Source organism: Jaculus jaculus, chromosome 1 (genome assembly GCF_020740685.1).
Source record: "Jaculus jaculus isolate mJacJac1 chromosome 1, mJacJac1.mat.Y.cur, whole genome shotgun sequence".
Classification (NCBI taxonomy): Eukaryota; Metazoa; Chordata; class Mammalia; order Rodentia; family Dipodidae; genus Jaculus; species Jaculus jaculus.
In genome coordinates this window covers 242,101,155-242,115,471 of record NC_059102.1, presented here as the reverse complement: position 1 = coordinate 242,115,471, position 14,317 = coordinate 242,101,155, and the positions used below count along the sequence as shown (strand labels likewise).

The 14,317-nt window shown below is 51.2% G+C and overlaps 1 protein-coding gene across 1 annotated transcript; it reads left to right on the top strand.

Moving 5' to 3' along the window:
* Positions 1–3,823: 3,823 nt before the first annotated feature.
* Optc (opticin) lies at positions 3,824–11,289 on the top strand. The gene is made up of 6 exons (XM_045141559.1): positions 3,824–4,059; positions 4,634–4,751; positions 6,223–6,381; positions 7,031–7,233; positions 10,474–10,569; positions 10,993–11,289. Exons 1-6 carry the CDS (start codon positions 3,835–3,837, stop codon positions 11,161–11,163), a joined length of 972 nt encoding a protein of 323 aa, XP_044997494.1. The 5' UTR covers positions 3,824–3,834; the 3' UTR covers positions 11,164–11,289.
* Positions 11,290–14,317: the final 3,028 nt, after the last annotated feature.

The following is a 14,317-nucleotide window of genomic DNA, read 5'->3' as shown; positions in this document are numbered from 1 at the left end:
AGACTTCATTCCACGAGGCCTCCGGTCCCTCCACAGGCCCCCAGCCTACTTCTCCTAAGGAGAGAGACTGAGGTTGGGACACCCCGCCGCCCCAGGCCAGCTGTGGCCCACACGGGGCACACATCCACGTCCATGGATACCCCTGAAATCCACGGGGAAGAGAATGTGCAACCAGCAAGTTTGCCAAGGCGGAAATAGAAGTTGGAAGGTGCTGTGAGATGCGACCCAGCATCCCGTATCCAAAGGGGACCGGGATGGGGGTGGGGAGGGCTTGCAGGAGCCTGCGCGTGCGCGATGCCAGGCTGGCTTGCGGGGGAGGAGCACCTACTGTGGGCTAGGGGGTGAGGCAACCCAGCAGAGATGGCAGGAGTGCGGCGGGAGGCGGGGTGTCCCTGAGAGTGAGAGAAAGGGTGGGAGCAGGTGGCAGGGGGAATGAATGAACAGCCTCATTTGATTCCTCGCAAGAGTAAATGGCCTGGTGTGGGAGGGGAAAACACTCGCGGGTTGGTTGTGGGGACCCAGGGCCTCTGGCTGGGAAGAGGAAATGAGGGGCACAGCCGGCCAAATGTGCCATCTGCTCCCAGAGCATCTTCCTGGCTCCATCTCCCTCCACCTAGCAGAGCCCCTGAGGCAATGGCTCCCCAGAAGGGGACCACTAGGTCACCAGAACCCTCTGGTGGGGCCGGGGGTGGGTGTGAAAAACCCTTTCCCACACCAGCTGAGAGCACCATGTAGCTGGGGTTTAGGTCTGCCCCATTATTTGGCATCCCAGGGCAGAGTTCTGCCAAGGCCATCTGTTCTGAGGGCACAGAGTCACGTGGACTCAGGATTCCTGGGATGAGGTTGAAAAAAAGTGAGTCCAGGAAAAGTGAGTCCAGGAAAACAAGCTGCCAGAAATAGAAGAGACTGGCCTTGGCTCTGTGTGACCCTGGGCCAGCCCCCTCCCCTCTCTAGGCCTCCGTTCCTTCCTTTATAATCAGGGTTTGGAATAGATGAATTTTAGGGAGCCTCCCAGCTGGGACTCAAAATGTGGCCAGTTGCAAGGGAGGAGGGAACCTCACTCAAGACCCTGGGCAGAGGCGAGAGGCACAAGACAGCAGCCCCCACGTCCCCAGGCTGCCTGGGGCACCAAGGAAAGAAGCCTTCTGGAAAAGTGGGGAGAGGTGAGAGGAAAGTTGGTTTGGGGGATCAGGTGTCCTGCACAATAGCATGGGGCCTTGGATGCCCATGGGCCCCAGCTCCCCTCCTGTCCATGCCCTTCCCTGCTAGGGCAGTCAGAGAGCTTCCTCCGTCGTCCTTGGTGACCATCATCTGTGAACCTGAAGCTGGTCTTCTAATCCTGCCCCCAACCCCTGTTCACCTGTGTCCACATCTTCCAGACCGTAAAACCTCCCGGCTGGCTGCTGATTTTGTTCAAGATGGCTCCTTGGGGGCGCTGGTGAGTAGGTCTCGTAGGAGCCCAGCCGCATTTTCTTTGGATTTTTGGATTCTACCTGTGATGCCAAGCCTCATCATTTCTGGATCAAAACAAAGAGAGAGGGAGGGGGGAGGAACAAGGGAGGGAAGGAAGGGAGGAAAAGAGAGGAAGGGAAAGGGAAGGATCAGAAAGGAGGGAGGGAGGAGCTGGGAGAGCAAGCTCCATCTAGCCACATAAGCTCAGTACCTCAGCTCACATACTCAGACAGCCTGCTCCTCAAAGACCTGGCCTTAGTAGGAGGGTGGGCCCAAAAGAGGTGACAGAGGAGAGCAGAGAGTGAGAAGGCAAGGGGACGGAGAGACAGAACGAATTCCTGCTCACCAAGGGGAAGGAATGGGATTGGGGACCCCCTGAGGGAAGAGGAGGGGAAACAGTAGGACATCGCAAAAACTGGGAAATCTAATTGGACACATGGCTCCCTGAGCCAACTACTTATCCTTTTCGGCTATGAATGAGGGTGTGTATAGTCCTGTCTCCAAGGCAGGCAGGCAGCCTTTCCACCAGAGCCGTCGCCTCCCTGGAAACCATAAGGCTCCTCTATCCAGGAACCAAAAGCATCTAAGAGGTAACGTTCAAGGTTAGCAGCCTCAGGCCCACTAGAATGAAAATAAGGGGAAAGTGGGCCCTGGGCCATGGATGGGGCAGAGAGAATAGAGGTCAACGCTGTGATCAGAGAAGCCGGAGGAGGTTTCTGAGGGACAGTCAAGTGCCTTGGGAACTGTTTTCAAGATCGTATAGTTTGGTTTGGAGTGAGGCGTAGGAAGGTCCATGACTCTTGCCATTGCTGATATTAAGAAGCAATATGAGCAATTGCTTTGAGAGACCTGCACTAGCAGGCACACACTGCGTAAGGTGATGTGCACACTTCTATATGTGCATTTCAACACACACATTCCTCCACCTGTCTGCACAGATGTGGGGGAGGTGGACCGCACGACCTTCACGCCCACATGCGCATCATGTACGTGCAGTCATCTGTGTACGTACACAGATTTACAGAGAGCTGAGGAGTTTTCCCAGTGCACATACATGCTCACAACCATACACAGAGAGCTCACTTATGTTTCTATAATTACGTTTCTAAAAAGCTGCCTTTCTGAGTCTATTTTATGAACTAACACTCTTTTTTTATATATTATATGTCAAATTATAAGCTTTGTCTCCAAAGGGACTAGTTGTTCCTGAGAAGAGCTGTGCCCTAAAGGCAAGTCCAGAGCCTAAAACTTAACAGACACCCTCTAAATGGTTAAGTGAGTGACTGATTTAAATGACCTTTTAAAAACGCTTTAAGTTGGGTTGAGGATGTATCTCAGTAGAAGGCATGAAGCCCTGGGTTTGATCCCTCACATGACATGAGCTGGACATGGTGGCACACACCTGCAATATTACCAGAGTACAGTGTGAGGTTGTGGCAAGAAGATCAAGAGATCAGGGTCACCCTCTACTACAGAGTGAGTTTGAGGCCACCCTGAGAGCCTGTCTCAACATCTATGTAACTTGTGTTTTGGTTTTCCAGAGCTCACGGTTAAGAGACTTTCTGGATCTCAGGGGAGACTTTAGACTTTGAACTTTTGAATGGTGTTGGGATTGGTAGACTATGGGGGCTTTTCAAGTTGGACTGAATGAGATGGTCATGAGTCTGTGGGGCCAGGGTTGGATTCTAGTAGTATGAATGTAAAATGCCCCCCATATCCTCATGTGATTAAGCCTCCTTCCTTGCTCCCCAGCTCATAAAGCCTTTGGAAGGTGGAACCTTGCTGGAGGAGGTCTGTTGCTGGGGGGCAGATCTTGGTCCAGTTTACTGTGTATTTAGAGCTAGTTCACTGAGACCCCTCTCCACCATGATGAAGCTTTCCCTCAAAACTGTAAGCCTAAAATAAATCCTTTCCTCCTTCCCCTCCCAAAAGTCTCTTTAATAGAGTTTCTTTATAACAAGCTTATTGACAAACATTCTAAGGGTGGCGTCGTTTAAGAGAGAACATCTGTACACATGCACAAGCGTGTGCCCAGTGTGCAGGGATTTGCACCGATATGGGATTGTTGTGAGCATGTCTGTGATGAGATGAGTGAGCCAATGGAAGGTGTCTGAGGGAGTCTGAGGGACTGATCACCGCATAGGGAAGTGCTGTGAGACTGATGGCTGCAGATGCCCTAGACACAGTCTAGCCTTTAGGGAGCCTTAGCACAGGATGAGGTGCCCAGCAAGCATGCGTGATGAAAAGCAAGGGTGTGCAGGCATGTGGGTAGGAGGTTGAGTGACTTAGTGGGCTGTTTCCACAAAGCCCAGAAGAGCTCAGATAGTTGCCCTTCTACCACCTACCCCTAAGGATTCAGCCTGTTCCCTCCCCCAGGACCTCATGAGGCTCCTAGCTCTCCTGAGTCTACTGGCCCTGGTGCTGCAGGGGGCAGGAGCAGCCTCTCTCCCAAAGGAGAGAGGAGGAGAAGAACAGAGTCCCGGGGAAGGTGATGCTTATGCCATTCTGCATGTGGGGAACTACATGCTGAGCCTGGATGACTACAGTGAGCTCATAGACTTGAGCACCTACGAGGAGCCCGCAGACCATGGGGACCAGCTTTCTGAGGTGAGGGGCCATGGCACACTTGCATTCTCTCAAACACTATAGTGTTGAGGGCTGGGGAGATTGCATAGTGGTTAAGACACTTGCCTGCAAAGCCTAAGGACCCAGGTTTGATTTCCAAGGACCCACATAAGCCAGATGCACCAAGGTGGTACACGCATCTGGAATTCGTTTGCAATGGCTGGAGGTCCTAGCATGCCCATTCTCTCTCTGTGTCTGTCTCTCTCCCTCACACATACTCACTCTCTCAAATAAATAAATAAAATATAAAATATTCTTTTAAAGTAGAGTAATGGGGCCAGGGAGATGGCTCAACAGTTATAGGAATTTACTTGCAAGCCTTCCAGCTGGAGTTCAATTCCCCAAGCCCCACATCAAGCGAGGCACAAAGTGGCACATGGTCTGAGATCCCTACACACCTAAGGCAGTGAGTACCAGGAGAACCTGGAAGATGGCAGGCTGGTTGACTGGAGCACATGCAGCAATGTTTGAATTTGGGGCACTGAGGTTCCAGAGGCCAAAGCAAAGTCCTGGCCGGGCACAAACTGTCCACTGATGCTATGTACTATATCTTCAGGTTAAGGTGAACAGCCTGGCTCTTCGAACAAGTGCCAGTCCCATCCAGAGCACCACGGCTCTGAGGACATCATCATCAAATCCCACAGTGCCTACACCTACTGTGACCAGTCAACTGGGTAAGTGCAAATCAGATACCCACAGATCATGGGCAGACAGCCATGAGCCAGGACCAGGCAGTCTCAGAATGGAGTGTGGTGAGGGCCAGAACAAGGGAACTTGGCCCTTTGCCAGCAGAGAGGGAAGGGGAGATTGTTACAGTGAGAAAAACAGCAGGAAAAACCACCAACGGGAATGCCTGGCGGTCCACGGAGCTTGTATCCAAATTGAGTGGGGTGGGAATGAAGAGCTCCTACATGCTAGCAAAGCCACCCTACCTTAATTAATAGCATCACTTGGGGAGCAGGTTGAGTGATAATTACATTAGAGACCATTAAAAGCCTGAAGAGAAGAATAAATAACTTTTCAGGCTGTCACTCGGTGAGGGGGACAAATGAAACAGTCACACTGCAACTTCAAATTCACCTCATTAGCAGCCCTCCTCCCTCCCCCCGTGCTTTCCCGGGGACCGTGGTGCGGGCATGCCTGACCTGGTGAGGGCTCAAGACTGGCAGGGCTCAGAAACCAGCCCAGCAGGGCTGCAGCTCATTCTGGACTTGCTGGAACTTGGTGTCCCGTTCTCCCCTTGGCATGTTTCCTGGGGTACTGGATCATTCGGACTGTTGAGCAGAAGTCCATGAGCTCTCTGTCTTGAGGTTGAGAAGACCACAGAGGGTCTTCTAGCTCTGCCTTTCTTGGTTGAGGATAAGAAAGACCCGAAGCCCCTTTCCCCGCTCCTGCTGGTCACCACTACTTCATCCTCCATCGCAGGGCTGGGCCCTTTTGACCACAAAGAACATCTGCTGTGGAGTGGAGCTAACACGGGTCTCCCAGTAATCTGTATGCTTTGTGATAGTAAGTGACATAAACACTGTTCAGTTGTATGACTGTCCTGACCACTGGATGCAGAGAGAAGGGGAGATTGTTGCAGTAAGAATAACAGCAGGAAAACCAAGCAAGGGGAATGCCATCAGGCTATGAGCTGAGAACAGGGAAGGACTGTTTCCAGATGGATGTTGACACCAAGAGGAAAAGGGTGCTGAGCAGGTACCCTGGTCCCAGCTCCTCTCCATAAGGCAGCAGGTAGTGCTAGCAACCACTGGCTAGTCCATGTATCCTCACTTTGTTTTGTCTACACTGCACCTTTGGGGAGCAGAGAAAGGCCCTAGAGAAGAGAACAGTGATGGAGGTTCCCAGACTAGCTGCATAGACCCAGGAGGATCTGCAAAGGACCAGAGGCCCGAGGAGAGTATAAATAGGCTTGTCCTGAGTGGCACCATGGTGAGCCATCTCTTAGGCCAAGGGCTGAGTGCAGCCAAGAGTACTGTCTGGGTGCACTATGCCAGGCAGTTCTGGGCAGCAACCCATAGGCCATCTAGAGGACACAGATGCCCATGACTCAGACACTTGCTGGAACAAGGACCTCTGGCCACAGAGCTTGAAGGCAGCCTAACCAGAGGTCTCTCTGTATTCTGTCTTGTACCTGACCAGATCTGCCCACCTGCCTGGTGTGTGTGTGCCTCGGTTCCTCTGTGTACTGTGATGATGCGGACCTGGAGCACATTCCTCCTCTGCCCCGGATGACCACCTACCTGTATGCCCGTTTCAACCACATCAGCCACATCCGGGCTACAGACTTCAAAGGGATGAGTATGTAATGCCCTAAGAAAATGGAGTAGCAGTCAGTGGGGAGCAGTATGAACAGACACTGTTAGCCCCCAAGTCTTTCCAGTTGTCAAAGGAACAGGTCTAACTCCTTCTAAGTCATTTCCTCAAAGAGTGAACTGGTGGAGAAGTAGCTTGTTCTAATGGCTTCTCCCCAAGGATCTAGGAGCTGTGATCAAGCTAACATCTCTAGGACACCCCAGCAAGTGGCCCTGCCGGCCTCGGGTCAAGACCATCCTAACCCACTGCTACTGCTGCTATTTCTTTGCTTTGCTGTTCTGTGCCTTTACTGAGGTGGAAGACCTGGGCTTTTCAGCTTCCACCACTAATTCCCCACAGCCTTTCAGGGCCTCTGTGTCTTTTGTGTAAACTAAGGAGTGCAGGGAGCTCCTGTGCTTGTTGGTTTTTGTCCTTGGGGGTTCTCCTAGCAAGGGGAACAGCCATGGAGCCAGAACCACTGGGAAAGATGTTGGGGAACCCCAGGGCTTTTCCAAGGAGGCCTAGTTTCTGGTGGTTTGGGCCTGGTGCAGGTGGTGAGCTGGTTACAAGGGGGGTGGAGTGGGGCACAGAGGGAGATCCAAAGAGGAGGGGTCGGAACAACAGTATGCTCCTGCTTCACCTCAACATCCCTCAGCAAAACTGAAGAGGATCGACCTCTCCGGCAACTCCATCTCCTCCATCGACAAGGACGCCTTCCACCTGCTGCCTGCCCTGCGGGATCTGATCCTCCCAGAGAACCAGCTGGCAACCCTGCCCATGCTGCCCCACAGTGTTGAGTTCCTGGATGTTCGCCAGAATCGGCTGCAGAGCTCAGGGATACAGCCTGAAGCCTTCGGGGTGAGGCAAGACTTTCCTCTACCACATAGCACCTGCCCTACCCACACACCATAGCCTCACAGCTACCCCAAAGCTGTTCTTCTAGGGCATAAAAAAAAAATCAATGCCCATTTTTTCATCTTTTTCTCTTTGTGGCTTATTAAAGGGTCTTCCAGTTGCAAGAGATTAACTCTGACTCAGGAAAATGGTGGGGTTTTTCGGGTTATTTTGTTTTGTTTTGTTTTTTGCTTTATACCATCTTCAGTGCTTCCACGAATGGACAACTACTTGAGCCTCAAGAGTCTGATAGAGGGCGGAGGGGGTCTGAAACCAAGCTTATCACCTCTCCCTCTCCCTTTGTGTAGAAACATGGGATCTAATATTTGCTTATTTCTCTGCATCTACTCCAGCCACCTCTGCACATCAGCATCTTAGGCATATTCCAAAATTCTGCCCCCTGAAAACCCCATTTTAGCTAAGGCTTTGACCACAGTAGTGCTGACTTGAACCCCAAGGCCTATGTATCATTTTATTTCTAAAGCCCACCACTAAGTGGCTGGCCATTGCCACCCTGTAGTCACATTCACAATTGGGGTTATTTATTGGCTAGTTTTGCTAGGGAGGGAGTTATATGACACAAATATGATCTGTGCAGTTGCCTGCTGACCTGGGCTAGGAAGAGCCCAGAGGGGGAAAATAGGCCTTCAGGCCCTGCTCCATCCCTTACAAAGTAATGGCATTCGAATCAGCTCACCACCTGCACCAGGCCCAAACCACAAGAAACAAGGCTAAATGAGGTCTCCTTGAGAAAGCCCTGGGATTCCTCAGCATCTCTCTCTGGAGTTCAAGGCATGCACCTTGCAACAAAGTATGGGCAAGACCAACACCTCCCAGCATGCCTGCTGAAATAAGAGGGTGACCTTCAAAGACCAGTTGCTTACCTTGAAGTCTCTGTATCTCTCTCAAGTGCAGTGATGCCGCATAATATATCTGCCAACACTGGATGATGTTGCCACCCCTAAGATTGTGTTATCTGGTGATATCGCAATCCTTTAAGTTCATTACAAGTACATTCACGTTCAAACAATGACAAAATTGCCTAATTACACATTTCTCAGTATGTATCCCCATACTTAAGCAGTGCTTGATTAAAACAGCCTCCTTTTTGTAAGCAAATTCACACTTAGAGGCATTACATTGATGACATCATAGCTGCAATTATGTATGTATATTTATTTATTTATTTTGAGAGACTCACTATGTAGCAGAGCTCAAACCCATGATCCTTCTGCCTCTGCCTCCTGACATGGGTGTGTTAGGATTACAGGCATGCATCAATATGTCCACCAAGACCTGCCTGCTTGCTCCGTCCCTCCTTCACTCCCCAGACACATTCCAGCCTCTCAGTGTTCTGTGCGCAGTGGTCCCGAGGAGGGAGCAGGGAGCCGTGACAATGCCACCGACGGGAGAGGTGTGAGCGACCCGGCTGTGAGCCTCTTTCCCTTCTGTCTGTGAAGTGCTGGGATCCCCTGATCTCTGAACTGCCCGGGCGCTCCGGCTCTCAGAAAACATCTTGCCTGTCTCCATATTAGGAAGTGTTTCTTTGCCTTGACTCAGGCCTGGGAAAAGACAGGGGCTTTGAAGCCATAAGACCTGAGCTGGTAGGTGAGTCACCTCTGATCTTGTTTCCTCATCTGTAAACCAAGGGTGACAATCCCCACCTGACGCAGTCGCCGCGGGATGACAGAACCAGCATGTACGCAGAGCGCAGGAAGAGTAACCACAGACGGCGAGCGCTCAGAAAATGGGAGCTTACCCTTTCCTACTCTCTGAGCCCCTGAAGGCCGGTCTCTTCCTCTCACCCTCTCAGATCATCCCTCCCTGATTCGGGTAGCACGGTCACACTCGAATGCTCAGGCTGCCTCTGTGTGTCTTGAGGTTCTGCCCTGTGGGTGTGGGTCCACCGGGAGACTTTTTGATGAGAAGAACTCTTTTGGTGGCAGAAAGTTGAGGCTGAGGCTGAGGCCAAGGCTGGGGAAATGGCTCAGTGAATACAGTACTTGCCATGAGTACCCAAGTTTGGAATGTCAGCACCCGCCTAAAAAAGCTGGATATTGGGGACTGCAGAGATGGCTTAGCAGTTAAGACACTTGCCTGCGAAGCCTAAAGATCCAGGTTCGATTCCCCAGGACCCACATAAGCCAGATACACGAGGGGGCACATGCATCTGGAGTTCATTTATAGTGGCTGAAAGCCCTGGCATGCCCATTTTCTCCCTCCCTCCCTCCCTCCCTCTCTCTCTCTCTCTCTCTCTCTCTCTGTCCCTCTCCCTCTTTCTCTGTATCAAATAAATAAATAAATAAAATAGTTTCTTTTTTTTAAAGCTGGACATTGGGGACTGGAGAGATGGCTTAGCGGTTAAGGCACTTGCTTGTGAAACCTAAGGATCCAGGTTCAATTCCCCAGGACCCATGTAAGTCAGATGCACAAGGTGGCACATGCATCTGGAGTCCATTTACAATGGCTGGAGGCCCTGGTGTGCCCATTCTCTCTCTCTTCTCTCGCTCCCCCTCAAATAAATAACTAAAATAAAATAAAAGCTGGGCATTGTGGCAGACATCTCTAATCCTAGCCATGCCTGTGGGTGAGAAGGGAAGGGGAGACAGGAGAACCTGCCAGAAGCTGTGGGGTCAGCTAGCCTGGCAAAAGCCGAGGTGAACAAAATGAGACCCTGCCTCAAAGGAGGGAGAATGAAAGGACCGACTCTGAAAGTCATCCTCTGCTCTCAGGGCACGCCATGGCGTACAAGCACCCACACGCAAGGTGTGGCTGAGCTGCAGCGTCTCCCAGTCCTCCCTCTGCCGTCCCTGCTCTCGTCTGCTCCTCTCTGCCATCATTAATAGCCCCATCGTGCTCCACCAGCTGGTGGCACTCAATGACAGCAGATCTCCTCCGGTGTACGGCCGGAGTTAGTGTCTGTAAACTCCTTAACAACCTGGCATCCTGATGGGCTTGATGATGCATATCCGTGATCCCAGGATTTAGGAGGCTGAGGCTGGAGGATCACAAGTGAGAGAACAACCTAGGCTATAGACTTCCAAGCCAGTCTGGGATGCAGAGCAAGATTCTGTCTCAAAGTATCAGTAGGCATCCCCCAAGAGCCCAACACAAGCTAAGTGAACAAATGGAACCACGCAACTCTGGTCTCAGGTACCTCCTCACTGGCAGGACCCATCAGTCTTCCATACTCTGTCCCCACAGGCCCTGGAGAAGCTCCAGTTCCTCTACCTGGCAGACAACCTGCTGGAGTCCATCCCTGGGCCTCTGCCCCTGAGCCTGCGCTCACTACACCTGCAGGTGAGGAGCCTCCCTGTTTCATGCCGTCCCACCTATGTGCTTTTCAGAACCTCCTTTGTCTACCTCATGTCTGTTTCTATAAAGGCCTCTGTCCTTCCTCTCTCATCCCTCCGAATCTCTTCTCCCTCCCTCCCTCCTTCTCTCTTTCCCCCCATGCACATTTTTTTTCCAGGCTGAACTGGCATTCATTATAGTTCTCAGGGTGGCCTCGAACTCACAGCGGTCCTCCTACCTCTGCCTCCTGAGTGCTGGGATTAAAGGCATGCACCACCACGCCCAGCCCTCCCTCCCTCCATCCTCTATGGGCATCCTCTTCTCACCCCTTGGGTGCTCTGAGCTCTACCTTTACAGGAGTCTATGGGCCTTTCGTGCTTCCTAAAGGTGAAGCCTCTAAGTGGGGCTCAGCTGTGCTGTTCCTTCCAGAATAACATGATAGAGACCATGAAGGAGGACGCCTTCTGTGACCCCAGGGAGCACAGACACACGCGCAGGCTGCTGGAAGACATCCGCCTGGATGGCAACCCCATCAACCTGAGCCTCTTCCCCGAGGCCTACTTCTGCTTGCCTCGGCTCCCCCTGGGCCGCTTCACTTAGCTGCTACTGGTTCTCTCCCCCCAGGCAGAACCCTCAGAGGCCCGTTGAGGGCGCAACAGCCCCCTGCATCTGCATAGCAGCCTTCAGCCCAGGTACTGGACAGCCTCATGAACCATTTGTAAACACACACACACACACACACACACACACACACACACACACACAGAGAACGGATGCCCTTCAGCCACCAGATATGCATCTCTCCCTCCTCTTTCCTTGACACCCATGGCTCCTGGCTCAGAAAACAGCCGTGTCTGCAGTACGCTTCTTTTCCACAATCCCAATCCCTCCTTCCCACACAGAATCCCAGGACAGCTAGGGAAAAGGAAGAGAAGGAAGCAAGGGATCAAGTAGAGGGGAGGAGAGGTGCAGCAGCAGCATGCTAGAGCCAGCTCTTACTAGCAGGATGTTGCAAGTCAGTCGCTAAAAATTAGCCATTATGAAAAATTAAATTACAGCCGGGCGTGGTGGCGCACGCCTTTAATCCCAGCACTTGGGAGGCAGAGGTAGGAGGATTGCTATGAGTTCGAGGCCACCCTGAAACTACATAGTAGATTCCAGGTCAGCCTGAGCTAGAGTGAGACCCTACCTCAAAAAAACATTAAATTATATAATCTTACAATTAAATATATTATATTGAAAACGAATGTAACCAATACTCAAGTCTCATCAGTTTCCAATTTTTTTCACTACATCTTGAAGTTATTTATGTCCGTGATAGCTGTGTGGCAGACACTCCGTATAACCATGTGCTACTGGGCACCATTCCCGACTCAATCGGTGACATCATCTTGATAGCTTGAAATTGGCTGTGGTGGGAGAGTTAGACCATTAAAATCATGAAAAATCCATAAACACTACAAATCAGAGTGGCTATTATTCATTTGGTCTGTTGTCACTGGTTTTGTTTTGTTTTTCGAGGTAGGGTCTCACTCTGGCCCAGGCTGACCTGGAATTCACTATGTAGTCTCAGGGTGGCCTCGAACTCACGGAGATCCTCCTACCTCTGCCTCCTGAGTGCTGGGATTAAAGGCGTGCACCACCACACCCGGCTTGTCACTGTTTTGACAGCCAGCCTTAAAAGATTGCGGACACACCACTGAGGAGAAAGAACAGCTGTTAAAAACAGCCTTCTCCCTCCCCCCACACACACCCACACACGGCCCCACTGCAGGTAAGTAAGTCTCTAAGGGGCATTGTTTACTTGATTCCTTTTCCTAAACCAGACCTCCTCTTCCATTTGGAGGGAATCATCTGGAAGGAAGAACGAGTCAATTCCTCACCTGCATGTCCTTTTGGTAGGGCTTGCCTCTTTCCTGACTCTGAACATGGCTCAAGCCACTGGTTTCTGGTTGCTGGCTTCCATCCTTCACATAGGCTCCTGCATGTGCAACCAGCAGAGGGCAGCCTTGGGCAACGATAAATAAATAAATATCGCATCACTCACCTACAGCTTTTGGGACCTGGGCGGGGCCTGTTGTGCTGGGAGGATGGGAAGAAAAGCCACTGTTATCTCACCAACTTGTTCCTTGGATGAGGAGGGAAGAGATATCTAACTTCCTGCACTGCTTTTATGTTATCTTATTTTTTAATTTTAGCAGAGTTATGTAGCGCAAGCTGGCCTTGAACTTGTCATTCCCCTGCCCCAGCCTCCTTAGTACTGGGATTATAGGCATGTACCACCACACCCAGCTGCCCTGGGTGGGGGTTTTGTTGTGGTGGTTGTTTGTTTTTGGGGGGTAGGGTCTCTCTTCTAGCCCAGGCTGACCTGGAATTCACTATATTGTCTCAGGGTGACCTCGAACTCAAGACAATCCTCCTACTTCTGCCTCCCAAGTGCTGGGATTAAAGGCGTGCGCCACCACGACTGGTTTGCCCCAAGTTTCATGAGGGCACATTAGGCAAGGGGGATCTGACAGGTGCCATTGGTTACCAGGCAATACTGAGACACAGAAGAGGCCTGCGAAGGCCTTTGCTCCTTCACCACAATGTTGTGCAGAGTCTGTTTGCTGTGTGCCTGACACTGTGTATTGCTGGTGATAAGATGGGGTGCAACCATCTTTCCGGGTGGAATGTAGAACCAGTGCTGAAGACAGCTGTTAAAGAAAACATCAAGCAACCATACGATTCACTGCAATGTGCTACGAAAGGAATGCACAGAGATGACAAGAGGGGGCCAAGTCTAAGGGTCTGCAAGGCCTCTTTGCAAACGTGGCATTTAAGCTGAAATAAAAGATGAAGTTGGAGCCAGGCAAGCCATGGGTTGCCAAGGCAACATCTCAAGGCCCCAGGCAGTCCCTGAGCCTGAAGGGACAAGTATTTCTTGTGGCCCACATGGCAGAGAAGCCTTCTACCTGCCTCCCCCAACCTCTGAGTATCTCTTGACCATGCACTTTGGAACCTCACCAAATCCTGCAAGCAGACAAGCCAGGAATTATGACTCATTCTTCAGATACAGAAATTGAAAACCAGAGGAGCCAACCACCGGCCCATCTCCCATGCTGACGGAAGCTTGGACCAGGACTCCACGCTGGCAGCGGGGCACCTCAGAGGTACTGAGAAGTGCCCAGGTACTGACCTGGCGGAGGCCTGCACCTTCTCTCCTACAGACCAAGGACTCTAGCATGCCTCACCCCAGGGAAGTATGAGAGGGCAGGACTGTGGTGAGTCCTTACTGGAGACCCTCGCGTTAGCTCTCACTGGCTCCCAACGAAGTGGAGCTTTTCAGAGAAGATCTCTCTCTACCTCCACTTCAACAGTCCTATCCCAGTCCATACCCCTTAATCATACTGTGCTGGATTGTGAAAAGACCTAGGCATGCAAAAGCTGAAAGCCTTATAATCCCTAATTGCAAGAAACCCTATAATGAAGGAGCCCACTAATAGAAAAAAGTATGTTATGTAAATATGTACATACACCCCCCACACACACACACACATAAGGAAGGGTCCAAGCCAAAAGAACCCTTTTACCCTCACACTCACAGGGCGTCAGAAAAGACTGACAGATAGTAAAGGACTCAGAGCTTAAAGAGAGATCACCCAGATAGCAAACATAAGAGCAGCTAAAAACCAGGGGCATGAAGAGAAACCCAAGCAATTCCCACATACCCATCTCAGGCTCATTTAAGGATTAAACATCCAATTAGGATGAG

Coding starts and splice junctions, on each gene's coding strand:
- Optc (XM_045141559.1), top strand. CDS start 3,835: ATGAGGCTCCTAGCTCTCCTGAGTCTACTGGCCCTGGTGCTGCAGGGG. Junction 4,060..4,633: donor ATGGGGACCAGCTTTCTGAG/GTGAGGGGCCAT, acceptor CTATATCTTCAG/GTTAAGGTGAACAGCCTGGC. Junction 4,752..6,222: donor TACTGTGACCAGTCAACTGG/GTAAGTGCAAAT, acceptor GTACCTGACCAG/ATCTGCCCACCTGCCTGGTG.